This window comes from Pezoporus flaviventris, unplaced genomic scaffold (genome assembly GCF_033815535.1).
Source record: "Pezoporus flaviventris isolate CSIRO_AGI_PZ_B2104156 unplaced genomic scaffold, CSIRO_AGI_Pfla_v1 ptg000047l, whole genome shotgun sequence".
In the NCBI taxonomy this organism is placed as follows: domain Eukaryota; kingdom Metazoa; phylum Chordata; class Aves; order Psittaciformes; family Psittacidae; genus Pezoporus; species Pezoporus flaviventris.
In genome coordinates, this window is record NW_026892595.1 from 15,597,473 (window position 1) to 15,618,357 (window position 20,885).

The 20,885-nt window shown below is 37.9% G+C and overlaps 1 protein-coding gene across 5 annotated transcripts in view; it reads left to right on the plus strand.

Annotated features, from left to right (window-relative positions):
• The window catches only part of CDK14 (cyclin dependent kinase 14), a 319,714-nt gene that overhangs the window by 230,273 nt on the left and 68,556 nt on the right, over window positions 1–20,885 (plus strand). For all 5 annotated transcript variants that reach the window (XM_061468433.1, XM_061468436.1, XM_061468437.1 and 2 more), the window contains one exon: window positions 444–492. In XM_061468433.1, the coding sequence (XP_061324417.1) occupies window positions 444–492 (49 nt within the window). The remainder of the gene's footprint in view (window positions 1–443; window positions 493–20,885) is intronic.

Sequence of the window (20,885 nt, forward strand, 5' to 3'; positions counted from 1 at the left end):
TATGTAGCCGTTATGTTTTGCATGACTGTGTCTTACTCTTACACGTCTTGAGAAGCATGAAAACATGGCAGTGAGGTCAGATTATTGTATACGTGATGAAGGAAAAAAACATACTAGATTTCAGGCTTCTTGTTTTTCCCTAGCAGACAAATAGAAATAATTGTAAAAATTTCCATTTCTGGTGATGCCACAAGTAAATGAGCTTTAGATCATGAAGGCTTGGTTTGGTTTGTTTTAACAAGCTGGGGGTCTTTTGGGGGGTTTTGGTGTTTTTTTTTTCTCCCTGTTTGTATGTCAATTGCTCCTATGCTAGTTGGTTTCCCTGTCTTGGGACTTGAGCTGATGAAATGATGAACATTGACAATAGATAAGTATATTTTGGGGAAAAAAAAAATCGTGGTTTTAGGGTAAATAGTTTATTGTGCCTCTTCTTTTTCTTGCAGAACGGTTTACACAGTACAGCCCTAAAAACCTTAGACAAGCATGGAATAAGTAAGTTGTTTTTTCTTTCATTATTATTTTGACTCTTCAAGGATATGATTCATGCCAAGCTGAAGTTATCATAGTTGACTTAAAATGTCTTTATCCTTTTTAATTACAGTACAAATACGGAATTACTGAAGTATTATTATTTCCTGTTTCTGACAGCTTTGAATATTTATGAATTGTCAATTACCTTGTAAATATTGAGAAACTGCATAGCATCATATTTTCATTTTGGAGATGTCAGCTGGCAAGTGTATTGAGCTCACTGAAAGACGCAGTGTTACTACCTTGGGCCATCAGTTTTGAATTTTGTTTTCCCCATTCATCTGTAACAATAACGAGACCTTTAAATAATATGTTTCTAATCAGTTCTTGAGTGTTGTTTCCACATAATCATCCCCTGTTGCCAGGTCCATCTGGTCATTGCTGTGAGCTGATAACCATACGAGTTATATACCAGTTATATTTTAATAATCACAACTGAAAAAAATCAATGTGCCTTTTTCTGTTGTTTTTTTCCTTTAATGTTTCCTGAGTTTTTACATCAGATGGACACTCATATGAAGGTATTGTGCTCAAAAGCCAGAAAGGTTGCCTAATAAACAAGGAATGCCTAATCAATCATCTCTGTAAAGTTTACTAGAAGATTTCTCAGCACATGAAGAATCTTTGTAGACAGGATATTTGGGCAGCTCTATATTGAGTGATTAATATCTCTTATATTTTGAAGAAAGCATACCCAGTTGCTTTCTTCAAAATATATGAGTTGGATGCACACAGTAGCAGCTATGTCAACACCTTGTCCTGCTAGAAAAGCTGTCAGAGTTTTTCACCACTGTCTTTTCACTGAAATATTTTGCAATCAGGCTAAGCCTTTGCTGCACCAGAATTGCTGTTTTCTTTCTGATACTCATTCTGAATTTTATTGTCGGTAGCAACTGGCTGGCTGGTAATTTTCCAGGCAGTTCAACAGACAGCAGGAGTCTGAAGCATCTCCTCCTCCAAGTTCACCACTGAAGTTGAAAAATGTTTTGGTGAAGGAATGTGTTTATTATAAGGAAAAAAAGTTACTGATATGTGATGAGGTTTGTATTTACTTTGCTATTCTATTATTTTTTCTCCATTTGCTCCTTTCCAAACCAATTTGGTCCAATGTTTTGGACTGAAGCACAAAGGCATTTTTCATTTTAAAACAAACAAGCCCAACAACTTCTGAAATTGTGGTTAACTGAGGGAAGAGAAGTCTCTTAATGTAATACGACCATAGCTAAAATTAGGTGTTAGTTGTTGGATGTGATACCAAACATGTTCGTTCTTTGAGTCAGAACCTGTATGTCTGCAGAGCCAGGTGTCCTTCATAGGTATTCTTCATGACTCCGTCGCTTGCTCTGCATAACTACTGGAGCCTCCATGATTACAAGTAACTTTCTGATTCCTCCAACTGGACACATAAAGCTGGCACTGAAGCCAGTGCAGGCCATCACAAAGGTTAAGTGTCACCTACCTGAATTGATTCAATTTCAACACTTGAGAGGAAAGAAAGTTTCTAGCTTTTTTTATTCAGACTGGGAGCCTAATTTGGTGTCTTTTATGGAAGAGTCCATCTCCGGTTTACTTCAGAGGGATGAACAGGAAGAGCAATGTCACTTATAGTGGCTTTTGTGAGTTTTGCCAGTTCTTGTGATCCTTGCAGGCATCCTGCAATATTTGACTCTACTTCAGTCTTCCTGCTTGGAATAATATAATTCCCTGAAAGTCACAGCTTTCATTTTTAAAAGTCAGTCACTAGAATTTTCTATATTCTGTCCTTGAACAATGAACAAACTTGCAAGTTCATTTTTTCTTTGAAAGTAGTTAATGAAATCCAAAAGCTTGGAAGAAGCAATTATGTTGCAACATAGGCAATTAGGTCTGGATTGGGAAAGAGGGACAAGGAAACTAATATGGATGTGAGTGTGTTTGCTTGGGGCCATATATTTCCGTAAGTAATGTGAATAGATTCTGACACTCTGTTCCACCCATTCTGCAGGCTTGGACTGAATGTTTCTCTGTATTTTAATAGCAGTTAGACCCAGCACTATCTCCTCTACATGAATAAGTACAATAATAATTTGAATTTTAAAAGTTGCTTTCATTTATTTCTTTCAAGGACATTGCATGAAAGTTTTTTCATAAAATAAACAAGCAAGCAAGCAAACAAACAAAAAAAGAAACAAACAAAAAACCTCCCCACACCAACAAAAACTAACACCCCCCCCAAACAAAAAAAAAAAAAAACACAAAACAAACAAACAAAAATAACCAAACAATTTGCTTAGCACAAACTCTCAGTCTCTGAGATTTCATAATTGACACAAGTTATGATCACATCACAGGCTGACTCAAATAAGTCCTGAGCTTTATAACATATAGGAAACCTCTTCGAAAATATTTATACAGTTTCAGTGCTCCATGCATAAAGAAGGATTTACAATTTCTCAGAATAAATGAAGGGATTCAAAGAGTGAAAGCAATGACAATACACAGAGTTCATTGCTTCATATTGCAGTTCTACTACAATAGGAAATACTCAGTGCCTCAAAATTATGTATCATTTACATTCAAAACGTAAAGGATTTTCTTTTTTTCTAGTGTAAGTCTTTATTTGTGTGCTGTATTAGAGTGCTGTTGCTTGCACAGCTGTAGTTAAGGATATATAAACATTTCTGTTACAGACATCATATTCCCAAGGGTTTCTAATACAGCTATAAAACTTAATACATGGACAGAGTGATTCATTCTAGATTTTTTCTTTCTTTGTTAGCATGTTTCAAAAAGCAGTAATCTCTGATCTTAAAAAAAAAAACAGAAATTTTTAAACTTCCCAATTTAATTTGATGAAGATTGCCGATGTCACAAAAATGTCCCATGTGAAACAGAATTGTTTTAAGTGCAGTTGGGATAAACATGAGACCTAAGACATAAAGCCTTTTGTTTTTACATGTGTATTGGTTTTGTTGCAGAGTTACTTCCTCTCGACATTATAGTACCTTTGAAAGATACAGCTTAAAAACCAGTGTTTGTGGTCTTGGAAAGATTTATGTGTGTGCTTAAACTCCTCTGACATGAAGCCCTGTTACTGCATTTTATAAGGGGGAATATTGAGATTAAAAAAAAAACTATGGAATTTTTCACACAGAAACTGTTATAGAAACTTTAAAACAGAGCACAACATTGAACTTTGTGCTCCCAAACTGGAAGAGAACACCTTTAATTTTATAAACACAATAAAGCTTTCACTATCTACTGTTCCATCTTTCAGGCAAAGTCTGGCCCTTTATTTTGTTCGTATATATGTTTTGAGGTCCTGGCATGGAAGAGTGAGAATATGGGTTTAGAAGTCTTCAAAGAGACTCGGTTTATGTAAGGAGAGGTTAGTGAGAAGGGAGAATAACACTCTTCCAACATCTACAGAGCCAGCTTCATGTCTGTCAGGACAGAAGGAACAGAGGCAAAAAACTGCAACACCAAACCTCCCCAAAAGCCACAGATGGTCTATTGGAGGCAAAATAATTGTACCTGATTGACTAAACCGGCTTCCACAAGATGTGAATTTTAAAGGCAGAGACAGACAATGGAACAATGATGGACACAAGCCAGTGGCTCTTTAATTCCTAGTCTAACTGGAAATTAACTAAAAAGTATGGAATGTAACAGCAGTGACAAAGTGAAACCCAGAAGGCTCATTATGTAGTAAGTCAGATCCCTAAAATTCTTAAAATAGAATTGGTCACAATAATAGAGACTACTTTTGGGAAGTGTACTTTTGGGAAATAATGTATGCACCACTTCTAGTGTATTAAGTTTTTTGGAGACTTTAACACTGGATTTCTTCACTGGTTGTCTAAAGATTATAAAGAGAATATTTGCTAGATAAGAAGTGGTTTATAAATTTTGCAAAAATGCTTATAATGTTAGGAAACAAAACTTGCATTGACATTTGCTTCTATCTAGTGTGAAGCTTCCCCTACATTTCATGACCTAACATATTGTGGAATGCGATTATAAAATACTGGTTTAAAAAGAATTAAGATGTGGTAATCTGATCTTCCTATAGAATCCATAATGAATTATATTTTAACCTTTTTTCCTGAACTTTTCTGTTCAATTATCTCTACACAATAAAAACCAAGAACAGCTCTGCCTTCAGAATGCAGTGCAACCTCTTTCAATTTGTAAAAGCTTCTCCACAATAATAAACCCTTACAGAAGAATAACAAAAGAGAACTAATTATCCTTGTGTATATTTGGTAGGATATAAAAAGCTTTTTCAGATCCTTCTGTCATAATGGGTTGTATTGTGAGAAATTAGGTTGGAAAGAAAAGGTGCTGTTGAAAACAAATTCTGCTCTGCATAAATAGAACTACTGCTTCGTAATTCCCCAACATGGCAGTATTTATTATATAAATAACACTTTATTCTCACGGCCAGTCCCACTGCTGGGGATTTCTTCCGTTAACAAGATAGCCTCTGTACTTGAGAACTCCCCTCCTGAGGCCAGGGTGTTTAAAAGTTGCATTCCAGGATGAACTGGCCTATTTTGGGGCTGTTATTCAGTGAAAACTTCCTGAAGAACTCAATTTGAGTGAACAGAGACAAGTCCATATATTTTGGGCCTGTATTTCATTTCAAGAATGACACAAACTATGGAACTGTTCAGAGCTGAGCCTTGGGAAGGATTTCTGGTTTGGGCTTCTGTTGGTTGGTTGAGGCTTTTTTTAAGAAAATCTTTGCCTTAGTGGGGTTTTGACTAAAGACAAAACTTTCTCATAATTGTCACTTTTATCCCCTTCACCTCCTGTCTCTTCACCGGAGTTTCTCATTGAAATGTAGTCTGTAGTGCCATAGAATATTCAAGCTCTCAAGCACAGCAGGAACAAAAAGCTTTTAGTGTTGTCATTGCTAAAACCTTTCTGCTGGATACAACTAAGCAATGAGAATTTAAAGCTATACCTATGCAAAAGGTGGATTACATGTGTGCGACTGTGTACAGTTAGAGTATGTTGAGGTTGCACTTGAGGAGTGATCAGGAATCCTGCTGCGGGGGGGGGGGGGGAGCATGGGGGGAAACCGGACACAAAATGAGAGGATTTTGCACATTTGTGGTTTCGAGGCACATGAACCTGCCTCTGTCTCCTGGTTTGCCGTGATATTGCTGTACTGAAAGAAACAAACTAAACCTTTTTAATTTCCCGTTTTGTTTCGTATTTCACATAAACACTCCTTTATCAGTCGTTACCTTTTGCCCGAGGGAGTTTAGGAATCCCAGCATGACAAAGCGACCACAGCCTGCAGCACAAACAAGAAGCCATTTACCAGGACCAGGACACAGATTTATTACACACACGCAAACCCCCAACTTCCCCAGTGTCCGATCGGTTCTCCGGTATCAGACACTCGGCTATCTCCGGTATCTTCCCCTCAGGTGCGGTAGCCGCGGGCCGTGAGGGGACGCGGGAGAGCGGCAGCCATAAGGCGACAGCGCGAGGGGGAGCGCTCGAGCTGGCACAGAGGGCCCTCAGCGCAGGGTGGGGAGGAGGCAACGGCGGAGGCCGCGTTTTGGTTGCAAATGTTTTCCTAACGCTGCTTGTTTGTTTATTTCAGTACTTAATGGGGTTTATTACAGTAATTTCAGGGTGGTGGAAGCTGCTTGTTTGCACTTCAGTGCTTGTGTGTGTGTCTGCTTCTGTACACTACACCCGCTTAGTACCGTTTCTGGTTCCGTACAGGGAGCTCAGCTGCAGCCGTGCAAAAGGCACCGCTCTCAGCCGAGGAGCGGCTAGTGCTAAGCTGAAATGCGCTGCAGGTTGTGTCAGCCCCGTAGTAGTGAATTCTGTAGTGCCGATTAAAGCCATTGACTGAGAAAGATCTCTGGATTTCCTTCGTTCATCCGTTTGCCAAGTTGAAAAATTCCTTACAATTTATATTTGAATGTTTCTGTGAGATTGGAATGACTGCAAATTGCTCAAATGTTACACCTTTTGAAACTTGAGAGGGTGGGAAGAGTATTCATAAGAGATCTCATTGATAGAATATTTATCCTAACATTCAATTTATTTTTGTTTTATTCCAAATTTCTCCCCCTTCCACCCCCTTTTTGTGATGCTAAGCCTTAGGTATTGTGTTACATCCTCTTGGCCCAGTTAAAAGTAGTAATAAACCTCCTAATCTGAACCACAATAGCCTAATAACTCTATGTTTCATTAGTAAAATTAGATTGTTACCATCCTATACCTTACTCATCTGTGACAGCTGTGAAAGCACAGCCATAGCATACATGGGTGTTCTTTGTTGTCTTCTGCATCATTTAATTCAGTTTCTGACATTGGACTAGTTTGTTGGCATTACTATCTCTGAACCTATCCATATTTTGGGTTATTCTTCCCTGGTAGTTAATGGTCTGTAGTTCTCTTTGCTCTATCTTATTTGTAGGCATTTTTTGCCCACGTATATCACTTTTAGCTTCTTTGCACTAATTTCTTTGTCTTATATGGTGTTTCCAACATTTAGTTCATCTAAGAATTGACTCAGTATGCAGTGTATCCCTTGGTCCAGGTCATAATAAAGATGTTAAATAAAACTGTGACTAACGCTAATCCCTCTGGCACGCAGCTGGACACTTCCCTTCAAATCCATATGTTGCCACTCATCCTTACCCATTGCTTATGGTCTGTTATCCAGTTTTCAGTCCATGAGATAGTGTATCATATCTCAGCTCTTTGGGGTTTGTCTACAGAGCAAGATTTCTTAAAGCAATTGCATCGCACATTATCTCCTGTCGCTTTATTCCACCAATGATTAAGTCCATTTTTTAAAATAACTGATTTATCTGATGTGTTATTCATTAGTCACATTTTCTTTCTTTTGATTGCCATTTTGTCTTAGTTTTTTCCTAAAACAGGTTTTGCTTCCATATTGTTTGTTTTGTTTTTACTGCCTATATTGTGTGTCAGCACCCAGCAAATATTTGCCAAGATAGTCTTCCTTATTTAAAAATCAGAAAGGAAGTATATATATATATGTTTTTTAAGTCTAATACAATACTTTACAGACAAAAATTAGCTAACATTACAGTAACTTATCTGCAGTAATAACCCTGTAAACAGAAATGAGGAAAGAGAACTAACTCTTCTTGCAGAGGTTCCCTGGAAAGACTTTTAAAAGGTGCCTTACATTTGTTTGGTATCCTCACTAATTCCTTAAGAATTCCTTAGGATATTGAGACGTATATCAGATAGACATGTTTATTTGGTGTTTCCAGGCATAATTTTTTTTTTTTCAAAGTATGTTCTTCATTAATGTTTTTGAGTACTTACTGATCAACTCTTTTCAGATGTTTCCAGTTGTTCTTTCTTCTTACGCATTTCTACATGCCAGTGTTTTAATAATTTCTCAGAATTATGTTTCTGGTAGTCTGTTACTCGTATGTTGCCATAGTGTCTGGGTTCATTTCTTGGTTTGAAGTCTAATACTTTCTGATCAGAGGCACCAGGCATCATTATATCCTCACATTCCTAGTTCTGCCCTCTTGCTGCAGTTCTGTACTGTTGGCCTCTCTACTGAAATCTTTCTTCTCTAGATAATGATGTTGCTGACAAAATTGAGTCTCTGGGATGTGTTTTAAAAATATTTGCCCGAGGAATTGAAGACATATTGTGAAGGCAGTAATGTAAGTGAAGTAGACCTTACTGCTGTGTCTCTCATTATTTGTATGTAGCCATTAAAGACAAGATTCTTCCAAAATGAAGCCAAAATGATAGGCGCCTGAAGAATTGGGCTGGCATTCAAAACTGCCTAGTGCTAAGCCACTGCTGTTGGCATAAGTGGCTTGATATTATCCACTGCTTTTTGTCATGCATTACAGATATTTGTTCCTTAACAGTTCCTATGATTCTCATTTTAGGGTCTCAGAAATGTATAGAATTTAGAGAGACAGCGCAGGCAGGCAATAAATGTAATAATTTCATTATGCTACTGAGTTTTGTCATCTCTACAGATAGTTTAAGCCAATCTCAAAGCCCATGCTGTTTGGCTCTGTTGCCAGCCGAAGACCTACAGACAGTAGGTTTCTGCAGTGGTACAGACATCACGAAGTATCTTTACCTCAGATAAATATTTTTTTAACTGACTTTTATGATGATTTGATGTGGGGTTTTGAGCATAATTCTTAACACCTACTTTTTTGAGGTAGGATGGTAATTGTAAGTATTTACAGGTTGCCATTCGTGAGACTGTCCTGAGACCATCTCCCAAAATTCATTACAACTTTGGCAAGAAAATCTTAATTGCCTCCTTTCCTGCAATTCTAACTATGGCACATCATGTATCTGCCTTCAGATTTCTGACTTCTTTCCTATCGTATAGGATAGAGAAGCAAGAATTTTTCTTTTCTTTTTTTTTTTTTAAATTAATGATACAAAAACAAATGGCATTTTAGGAGACTCGTGAAAACAGTAATTTGGTTTCAAAGCTTGAAGCTATTTGCTAGCCAAACGGTTTTCATAGTTAAATTTAGTGATTTCTGTAAATAACGTACCTTTTAAAGTTTGAAGCTATTGTTTGAGAATGTGAAATGGCTGCAGGCTGATCGTCATGTATGTATGTTCAGTGTCTGTTTGACCTGTGTGTCAGAAAGGGAAGATAGGAGACAGTAATCCTTGCTGATGCATTAAAATGGAGAGGTTACATTATGTATCCTCAGCAACACACTGTGAATAGCGAGCCTCGGTACAGGGCTGGTGCACCTGTCATTGCTGGAGGGCAAAGAGGCAAGTGGTTCCAAAGGGAACTGACCTTTTTCATTCAGGCATTGAGTCAATCCCATATCCTAAGGCACACATTCTGTGTTAAAATTATTATAACTCTCTTGGTATTATGCTGAACAACAGACTGGTGAAAATCTATGTTAAAAAACCCAAACAAAACAAAGCAAAACAGTGATGGCGATGGTAGTTTGCATATTGTTTTTAATTAAGCCTTCATAGGAAATAGATATATTCTGTAATTTTGAAAGACATCACTAAAACAGTTATGTTCTCTGATAAATTTAATAAAGAAATTGAAATGTTTTTTGTCTGAATTAGCAGCTGGATACCCAAATGTAAATGACAATATTTATCACTAAATGTGATTCTCAAGAAAACTGCATCCTTTAAAATACTCTAATGTATAATACAGTGTATATCCACTGTCTGCCACCTCAGCTGAATTTGTATCTGTAAGATCTGATTTACAAATAGACAACTTTCTGTTAAATTATTCACATCTCATAATAATTGATGTAACAGAGTTGATCTTATGCTGGAGCATATTTGATCATAAATTCAATGAAAGCAGCCACCATCTTTGTGATGTTTGTCCAGCTAAATCCTTCAGTGAATAAAATAATAAAGATGCCAGCTGTGTTTGTTTTATGATCATGGCTGCAATAGGAAGCTGGAAATACAAATGAATAAAAGCTCTAATTTTTCACGTTGGATTTAGAAACTGAGAATCTTGCTGCAAAGAATTTAAGTGAAAAAAAATGATTTCTTTCACATTCTCATGAAGGTATTGTTTGCTTTTTTGTTCCTATTGTTTAGGAATCCAGAATATTTTTTAAATACTGTTATTGTTTGGACCCAAACTTATGAAATCCAAGGAAATCTTGTAAAAATAGATGAAATTTATGCTTTTCTGTCTGACACTATTGCAAGTTAAGAATGGGCCATTATTTTGCATTGCCTACTTTGGTTAGATTCTATAGCAATCTTAAGGCTCTGCTTCCTACTGCATGCTGTTAGTGTGCCTCAATCTAATTTCACCACTCTGACATAAAAACTCGTGCTCCAGATTATTATTGCCTTTTCTTCAGCATCATGACTTTTGTAAAATAGTGTTATATTCTAGTTTTGTTTCTTTCATATTTGATCCTTTAAGTGCCCCTGAGTCAAGCTTTATTCTGCAACCGTGAGGGCACGAATCTTCCCTGAGATGTTGACAGGCAGTGTTTGGTGAATATAATTTTTCTGTCAGCTAGAGCCTACATCTGTACTGCTAACTAAAGGAGAGACAGGGACAATCTTCTGGCCCCGAGGCCATGTGGCAGACCTTAGCTACAGCTCTGCTAAGTAACACTTGGGCATACATCTCCTGTGGGCTTTATGTCATCCCCACGCAGCTGCAGGTACAGTTATTATCCTGGATGTGTTTGGTATTAGTTTCTTAATTCTAAATTTCCAGCATAACATAAGACCTCTATTGTAGGCCATGGGAATTGTGTTTTCTAAAGTAAGACTGAAGGTAGTGTATTTCTCATCCTGTTTGTAGGAGCCCGGAACATGCTGCCTTTTGGGAATGGTCCCTGGCATGGGTTGTTCCGTGAACTATGCCTAGGAGTGATTTTGGAGAGTGCTAGTTGGCATGGATCAAACAAACCAGGGGGCAATGTGGACGCTCAGTAGCTGAGCGGTCAGGCTCTCTACCTAGCCCTGCTTTATTCAGCAATATAAGCTTCAGCAGAGGGATTCTTACTATTCCCTGCTCTGTGCTCACTTGAGCATATTCCCAGTGAAGTTTCTCCTCACTGTAGTGCTAGCATGCTTAGTCACCTAGGCCTGAAGCTGTGGGGATGATTTTTGTCTTTCCTTTCCTGTCCCATGCACTGAGACTGCTATATATGCTTTACTTTTTTTTGCCTTTCAAGCTTTTCCAAGAGACTCTTTTTCCTTCCCCAACCACCTCCGATCTCGATTATCATGATATACATCTCATGTCCTCTCATGACCAGCAGCCTTCTTCAGATCATACCAAAAACAACCAGTAAATTCAGTTTATTTTTTTTGTGAATTGCTTAGCTGTCCTCCCAACACTGACTGTTTCACTCTATTGTTCTTGAGCTCCCTCTTATCTTTTTTGGAATCCTCCATAATTACAGCTCTTTCTCTCTTACTTCACAAAGCTGTATGTTTGCTCCTATTCCCTATTCTTAAATCAGTGATCCCTTTCTCCTATTTAGGCCTTCTCCTGTCCCCTAGATAATTCAGGTAGACACAACTGCTTCTTCCTTTCTGGGAAGAATCAGATGGCTTGTGCCCAGACAGTCCGTTCACAAGTTATTTGTGGTACTTTTCTCCGGCCTTCTTATTTTCAGTTTGGAAGCTGATAATACTAGTCCTTCTCTGCCTAAAATGCCTACTTTCACCAAAGCTCAATATCCATTTAGGACCCTGCAGTGGGACCCACATGTTTATTTACCTGCCCATCCCACTTTGGTGGCAGCACATGTGTCCCAGAGCTCCATGGATTCCACAATTCCACGTGTGCAAAATCTTTTGAAAGTCCAAAAATCCAACTGCTTAGTTTGGGTCACTAGAAGTGGCCTGAGCTCTACTGGCAGTCAATTTTTAGTGACAGCTGGGTCTTTGGGAAATTTGACCTTTAATGGTCACTATTATAGGCAACAATTTTGATTTTAGTTCTTAAATCACCTGTACTGATTTATGCCTAAATATCAGTCACTCCCTGTCTCTCTTTTATACTACTTTAACAGGTTAGGATTTGCAAAAATAGTTCAGGATTGAGTTCTTCCTTACTGCAAGCTGATTTCTTAGTGTCAGCACTGCGTGCTCACTCGTATGTGTGTACAAGCACTTAAAATTGACATAGTTCAGTAATTGATAGTTAAAATATACAGATTTTGTGACTTGGTTGTTCACCTCCAACCTGCTTATAGTTAAAAAGGCATAAACTGTTGTGTTAAATCTGAACAACTTTTTAAAAAGTCTTCAATACAGGTACATGTGGATATGTAATGTTTCACTTTTTCTAACAAAACACTGCAAAATCATGTTACTTTTTTCCCAAATTACATACTAGAGCGAGATCATTGTTTTCTCATTCTATCATGGTCTCTGTGCCTAAGAAACCCTCGAATGCACTTTTTTCCCCTGTTCAAGTTCAAAGTCAAATTCAGACTTCTTTTAACAAATTGGCACTAGCACATTTGTCTCTTAACAAGTATTAATGCTGTTGGTATCAGGCACTGGATTTTCATTCTGCCAGCTGGAAGATGACCTAATGTTCCCTTTAGAAAGTATCTGTCTATGTTAGTGTAAAGAGAAACAGTGGTGTGCTAAATCAGGAGAGTGAATCTGGAGAAGAAGCTGGTGCAAATGTGACATCCCATCCTGTGTGTTCCCTTAACATCACCTGAACCAAGTACCTGAGGGTCAGGGAGCTGCAACTAGTTCTGTGTCATGTAAGTCTGTCTAAATGTATGGGTGTAATAATACATAGTACAGAAATTTTGACTGCATAGCTTTCAACATATTGCCCATATGCTCTCATTATCTTGGTCTCCTCCTCTCAGTGTTTACTAGTTCTGCATCATTTCCCTGTCATGTCTTAGCTTAGGAATATAGCTGCAAAACGACCAGGATGCCTACTTGTATGTAATTGCTTAGTCTTGTTGGGTTCAGAAAGGTGGCTCATGTACATAGTTAAATACATGCATATGCTTGGGGTCTGTCTTCCTGAGCTTTCTAGGCTTGAGGCATTCTTTCTGCCTCCAAATCTCTCTCCACCTTTAATGAGCTGTATAAATAAATACAAAGTACTCCTGTTCATGCCATATCCATAAAAATACATTTTATTAGCTGAGAGGTATACAATCATAGGAAAGATCAGACCCATCTAATGTTTTAGGGAGCTGTGGGAGGACAGGACAAGTAGCTGCTTCCACGTGGTTGATGGACCCAAGGCCCCAGCAAGACAGATTTGTAGGTTAACTGTGATAGATGATCTTTGGCTTCACTGAGTAGTGAGGTCACCCTTCTTGGGGTACTGCCTGCGTGCTGCAGCCTTGCAACAAATTGTTGTTGAAGTACTGAGCAAACAGACCAGTTCTGATTTACATTAGAATGAAATTAAGACTTTTTAAACCCAAAATGGCAAAATATCAGGCAAGAGGCAGAGATTTATAAGGCAGTACTAATGTTTATTTACTAGAACATAGCTGGTTTTTTTTTCCTTTTTTTTTAGTTTAGTTTTCAGATGGTCCAAAAAGCTTGTTTTTCTTTCTGTAGTCATTTAATAAGGGAAAATAGGGCAAAATTTGTTTACTGCCTTAGTGGCTGCACCCACTTGACAAATTTGAAATTCAGAGTTTGGTTATTTTTGGGGGGGGGAAGTATTTTGCTTGGATTTCTTTGGAGATTAACAATCCAGATTGTCAAGGGTGGGAGGAGGAAAAGCACAGAGCTTTGACTGTATTGTGTGCCAGAGGTTTATTTCAGCTATTTCTAAGTTGGGGGGGGGGGGGCGGGGAAGGGATTATTCCCTCCTTTTTTTGGCTTATGTCCAACCAGTGAAGAAATAAATATGTGAAGAAAGAATTCTATGGAATGTTAACTCCACTGCTGTATTTTCTTCCTTTTATCATGCCCCAAGATTCAGTGAAGTTGATATAAATTCACCATGCCTTCTTTTAAAAAGCATAACAGAAAGGCATTCTTCCTTTAAGAGTCAGACTGTAAAAGGTGATTTTCTTTCACTCAGTTTGGTTTAAGCCTGTAAAAAGCATTAAGTGAAAAATCTGATATATTTGTTAGGGCATTTATTGCATTACTAACTTATATTTTCAGTTCTCAGTGAAAGGTTTATGGAGAACATAAACCTTGAAGAGTTTTTGTTCAGGATTAAAGATATATTTTCTCCATTTTCTGGTGAAATAATAGCTCATAAAATGATTGGGGTGTTAGGAATTATTTTTAGCTCTATTTCTTTTCCAAGGGTATTCTGTTCAACTTGTTGAAGTGCATGAAGGAGGCCTTTAAAAAACACTCACCTTGATCAGAAGATTCGTGCCCTTTAAACAATTTCGCAACAATCAAAATCATCTGATTAGGTATCACTGCTGTGTTGTTTTCCTTCATTAATTGCACTTACAGCAAGCAAAGATCTCCCAGTAAACTGTAAATTTAGTATATTCAGAAGGAGTCTGTCGTGGTTAAAGAACACACCGTGTCTTCCATAATTAGTATCTTTAGTACTGGACTGGTTGGGATGCTCTAAGAATTAAAATAACTGGTGGTAGCATGTAAAATCAGAAAGAAGTAATGGCTGAATTCTTTCTCAGGCAAAATGGTAAAAGGCATGTTCTGATTAAAATTTCTCAGGAAATATTTCCTGGGAAGTACCTGAGAGAAGCTGATGAAAACTGAGTGAAATAATGTGAAATACTTGAGGTATTCCTCTTTTAGTTTAAAGAAATAGTTGTAGTTTTAAAAGGTAGCAGAGCACTGTACCTAGCAGCCATGTTGCCTGGAATATCACAACCTCAGAATTCTCAGGAATTAAGGAAGTTACATGATTGTATCGCAGAAAGCCAAACTCTCAATAGCTTAGAATATGCTATCATTGGACATATATTGTATATTTGCTGATTAAATAAGCTTATTTTACTTACCTTTAATGTACCCCATGCAGACACCTTAGTTCTTGCTTCATTTCACTCTCCAGCATATATTCTCCTGGCAAAAAGATACATAGTATCAAATGTAAACCTTGTTCTGTATCAAAATTATATGGAACAAGTAGGGGAAAACACATGCAATACTGTCAATAAATAGTGTTGGCTGCCTTCATGCCCTAGGCTCTTAATAGCTGGTACTGGGTTTATTTGGAAGGTTTCATAGCCCAGCATAGTTATTCTGAGGCGTCAGAGCAAGAGCTAGTCCTGGTGCATCTCAGGCTATAGAAGGATGAAACTCAGGATACTGTTAAGTCTGTTGTATATCGATTGATTCTCTTTAGGATTAACATTTAAAGCTCCAATCAACAAAACTCATTTTTTAGGGGTGTTGTGTTCTGTAACAGCATTAATGTTCTGCTTCCTATATGAATCAAACCTTTCAAGCTGGATATTGCAAGCAGTGTTGTGTTGTAGAATACATCTGAAATAGACGCTAAACCACATCAAATCTAGTGAAGAAAGAGTTAGGGGAAAATAGACTCATGTAAGTTTTTGACTTGAGTTGCATTTAGTGATGGCACATGCCTTACAAATGGTTTTATGATCTAGTCATGACTGAGCTTACTGGCCATTATCAAATGTGAATTGCTGTGAGAGGTTAGATCACTTCATTGTGTAGTTTAGGTGTGACTAAACTGAGTCTCTGAAGCCTCATGTGAGTCATGAGCAGTTTAAGTAAGCATCTTAATTCTCCATTCTGAGAAATTCAGGAGCTGCAACTATAATTATGGCTTACCTACTTGGTCAGTAGGTTCTTTAAAAAATTTACCCAGTGCATAAAAATTATATACCTAGAGGTCAATCTATATTAATGAAAAGAGAAAAATAAGCAAACAAAACAAAACCCACAAACAAAAAATCCAAATGAACCAACCAAACCCTAGTTGCCTGTATTGTTAGAACCATCATTTGTTACATTAATTTTTCATGAAATGCTATTCATCTTGGCTGCTTTCCAGCTAATGGCATCTGTGCAACTGTCAAGTGAGAATTAGTTCAGACAGGTCAGGGTTATTATTACCTTCCTGGAATGCACTGAATGAACTTGCCTCCACAGCTTTCCAAATGGAGCTCTGACCTCTTTTACATCAACATTAACAGCAGTACCAAAGAATCAAACATAATCAAATGGAGCTCTGACCTCTTTTACATCAACATTAACAGCAGTACCAAAGTATCAAACATTATCTCTGTTCTGTGTCTGTGAATACTTAGCATTGGCAGTCATAGAATCATAGAATCATAGAATCATAGAATAGTTAGGGTTGGAAAGGACCTTAAGTTCCACCCCCCCTGCCATGGGCAGGGACACCTCACACTAAACCATCTCACCCAAGGCTTTGGCCAACCTGGCCTTGAACACTGCCAGGGATGGAGCATTCACAACCTCCCTGGGCAGCCCATTACCAGTGCCTCACCACCCTAACAGGAAAGAATTTCCTCCTTATATCCAACCTAAACTTCCCTTGTTTAAGTTGTAACCCATTACCCCTTGTCCTGTCACTACAGTCTCTAATGAAGAGTCCCTCCCCAGCTTCCCTATAGGCCCCCTTCAGATACTGGAAGGCTGCTATGAGGTCTCCACGCAGCCTTCTCTTCTCCAGGCTGAACAGCCCCAACTTTCATGGCTTTTGTATTAAGAGTAAACATCTTGACCACGTTTTTAGTACTTAATCAGGTAAGACTGTTGATGCTGTGATATGGTAATATAATTAAAAGGGATCATGCTAATTTCTAAATTCCAAAGAGATAGTTCTATACACCCTTATCAAAATCATGCGTGTCTGAAGACTGTGGAGTGCAGTGTTGTGCAGAAGCACAGAGCAAGGACAGATACTGGGAGCAGTATAGCCACGTTAGTGCAGGATTTGCCACAGCCTAGCTCATGTAAGAAGCCTGAGCAGGATATTTTACTAATGTGTCAGTCTTGCTTCTAGTGAGGTACTGAGCTAGAAGAGCGCAATTAAGCCGATGGCCTATGAAACCTGGAGACTACTTTCCCACCATGCATTTGTATAGAGCTCAGTGTTTCTGAATCTAAACTTCTGCCAGCACCTCATTTGGGAAGAGCACAAGAGGCATTGATTATTTTGAGATAGGCCTCTCCTAAAGATCATGCAAACCCAGCACAATGTTAGGACTGCTGTTGTCAGCCCCATGAGGGTGTAGGGGACAATCCCAACACTGAAGTGTGGTTCCTGTGACTGTGCTTGACTGACATGTTTGCTATACAGTAAGGCTTGAAGTACCGCTACACCGTGCTGTAAAGCAAATGCTGTATTTTGTGATTGATCAGCAACAAGTAAAACCCTGCTTCAGTAAGCCTTCAAAAGCTTTTGTCTCTCTTTGTTCATCAGTTTTAGTTCTCAGTAACCTCTGTGTAAAACACTGAAAAAATAGTAATGTCTTTATTCCATTAGATTCTCATCTTGAGGTGCCACTTTATGCCTTCATCTGTATCAAAAGCTAAAAGCGTTGCATCAAAACTTGTGTTCACTTGTTGCAGTGGTTTCATGATGGCTAAATAAACTCTACAAAAGCTCCATGGAGGCACACCAGGCACGTTAGGGAAGCAGCTTCTGCATGCTGGAGCTGGCACATCAGGTCTTTGAAGACGGTAGGTGTTCTCAGCATGGCTGAAACAACAGAAAAGCTGTTGATATTTAGTAAAAAGGAAATGTTACTTTAGGTAGGCCCTCCTCCGATTTTTGTGCTGCGTAGCTGCTGCTAGTAGGGTCGCACATATATTCAGAGATGCAAACTATTAAGGCATGTGAGGGCATGTCTGTATCAGCTGGCCAGAAGATAATGAATTTGGAAAGAAAACATAAACTACAATATATGGTGTTGATACAGTTTTGTCTCAGAAATCAGGAGAGGCGTAAAGCCTGTTACAAGGGGAAAAAGCTGCCATCCTCAAGCAGACTTGGGTGAAAATGGGGAATGGAACCCTCATGGCAGTGCAATAGCAGGTGAGATACCACAGGGACTGTACAGGAGGTCTGTTGTTGAGGGGACCACGGCATCTTCTGTGAAACAAGCTGGAAGGGTTGCTGTGTGCCCTGCCTGATTTGCACCAATTTGTTTATTCTCTTCATGCCATTAAAATTTAAACTCTGCTAAATGTTATGATTGTTCAGGTTAACTGTGGTTTTGTCTTTCAGCACTTCAGGTTGCAAGAGATTACTTAGAATAAAAGCGATCTGAGATTTCCAAAGGGAATTAGGTGCCTCTCTCCTCTAGGCCATGCTATAAAAGTCAATCGAGAAATGAATTAATGATATGCTGTGAGAGTCGTATCTTCACATGGAAAATATGCACAGTAAACGATTTTTGCTTTGGGAAGTATTTACCTCATGCTGTTAGGAGTATATAGACAGTGTATTATCTCCATTTGTTTTAATGCCCATTTGTCTTAATTATTAATGTGAATTTGAGCTGCCTTCTTCATTGCATTTAAAAGCAAATCACCCCAAGTTCAGGAGTTCATTGCACATGCCCGAAACTTTTTTTTCTCAAGAGCTTAAACAAAACTTTCAGTGATCTTAGTCATGTTCTGCTTGACCAAATACTGACCTTCCTCTGCAGCAGAAAGACATTTAAGCCTGTTTTCTGAAATTAAATCAAATTCTTGTAATCCAATGAGATTTACAACTGCTCAAGTCTAGTCAGATTCATATATATTTAAAGTGAGACAAGTTCATATGGTGTTTGGTTTTCTTGAGCTGAGACCATATATAGCTTTTGGGATTAAGTTGAAAAGCAGCGAGTTTCATAGATGTCATCAGAGTAGGTGTGTAAAAATATTCCTAATCTTTATCAGAACAATACTTACATATTCTGCTGTATGCCACATTTCTGAAAGTATGTATGCTGTCATGGCTGGTAACTGTTCCTCAGTGATTAGTGTGACATTAAATGAAGCGTGAATATTGAGACTTGCCATATCATGCATGCTAAGTTCCTATATGGCCCAACTACTGTGAGACAAAACATGCTATTATGTTTTAGACACAAAGCCATATTGTATGAAATTCCATCCTGTCACATACTGAAGGAGGTATATTTAAAAATCCATTTTTTTTCTTTAGTTCTTTTTCTTAACTTTTCTGCATTAGATATTTAACTACTGAACCCCATCAGAAAATTCAGCCTTTTTCCCTATTGAGGAATCATGTTTCAAACACATCAGACAAATTGTTAATGCTTTAAGAAGGACATTTTAAAGAGACTACTGGCAGAAAAATAAAATTAAAAAAAAAGAAAGAAACCAAACATTCTGATGTTTCAGACTGGTGAGGTTATGTGCTAAATGGGTTTCTCCAAACAATTCTGATATAGTAGATGTAATTTAAATGCATGATCATGCAGTGTATTTTTCATAAGTAAAAGTAAGTATAAGTAAAAAGTATAAGTAAGTGCATTTTTCGTAAGTAAATCTTGTCTTTAAACAAAGAAGCTAAATTAGTCATGCATTCCACTAAGGCATCAGTTTTGATACAGATGACCTTAGGAGCCCTCATGAAGATGCCTTTTGCAGTGTTCACTGATTTCCGGAACTGACCTGCAGAAGACGTGGGTTTTGGAGAAGAATTTTTTCATTGCTTTGCAAAGTTCCGTAAACGAAGCTAGAGCTCTGGTGTAGGATTTTAAAGATACAGCTGGGCCTAGCTAAAAGGAATGATTTGATCCATGAGTTACTTGGATGATCTTCTGTGCTTGGGTACATAATACTAATAATGTAGCAACTGGAACCTTCAAACTACAGTAGAATCTACTAACACCACCACCCTCCCACCAGCCCTACTGGGAGTATTATCAAGGCAGGTAAATGTAATAGGTACAGCAGATTGAAGTATGTTTGCAGATTGTGCAATGAGTTTAATCCCTTTTCTTTTTATTAATCATAAAATTGGTTCTACTTTTGACTTATTCACAATTATTTCTTTAGTTGGTGTGGTTATGTTTCAGATATTTTTGTTAGGTTTATATTGTATTAGTGTATAATCTGCTTGATTATTTGATTGATGTCTTTTTGTTTCTAAACTGGCAGGATGATTTTGGCTTCCTAAACTGTTCCTACTGGAACTATTTTCCGTTTATATTAGTCAATCGGATTTTATTGCTGAAAAAATTAACAGTATGCCAAGTACGTTGTTGACCATTAATACAATCAAAATGTCAGCACTACTCTATACAAGAGCACAGAGGAACTAGAGTGTCACCATCCGTAATTTCATCTGCAGTTCAGAACTCAGTGTTCAAATGTGTTCTTTTGCTTTGCCTTACTTAATTAGTATCTTTACTATACCTATGGATCATCTAGGGAATGGTACAATTCTTACATTATAGGGTGATTTTTCACTGCTTACCTAAGTGACCTCATTTTTCTGACTTAACAGTAGATTTCATTCAAGACAGAGCAAGTTTATTATGGCTCCTACAAAAGATGCAGCTACTTCTGTGGGGAAAAAAAATACGTTGGTGAAAAGATTTGCCAAGACCTCTGAACAAATAATTGGTGTAGGTGGGATTAGAACGCAAGACAGGCCTCACAGATGCAATGTAATCACTGCTCCATGGAAATTTTGGATGTGTAGAAGAATTAATACCAATTCTCCCTTCCTTTTTCTTCTCTTTGTTAAGAATAGCCTTTTTCCTGGTACTTTGCTGTGTTCTGTAATGAACTTTATTGTAATTTTCAAAAAAAAGTTTAAGGAAGCAATTTCTACAATCTGTTATTTTAAGCAGTCTGGAATTAATCTAATTTACAACCTAGCTTATAGGCAATGACTGTTCCATTCACAATGTCTTTATTTGGTCACAAACTGAAAATGAAAACAGAAA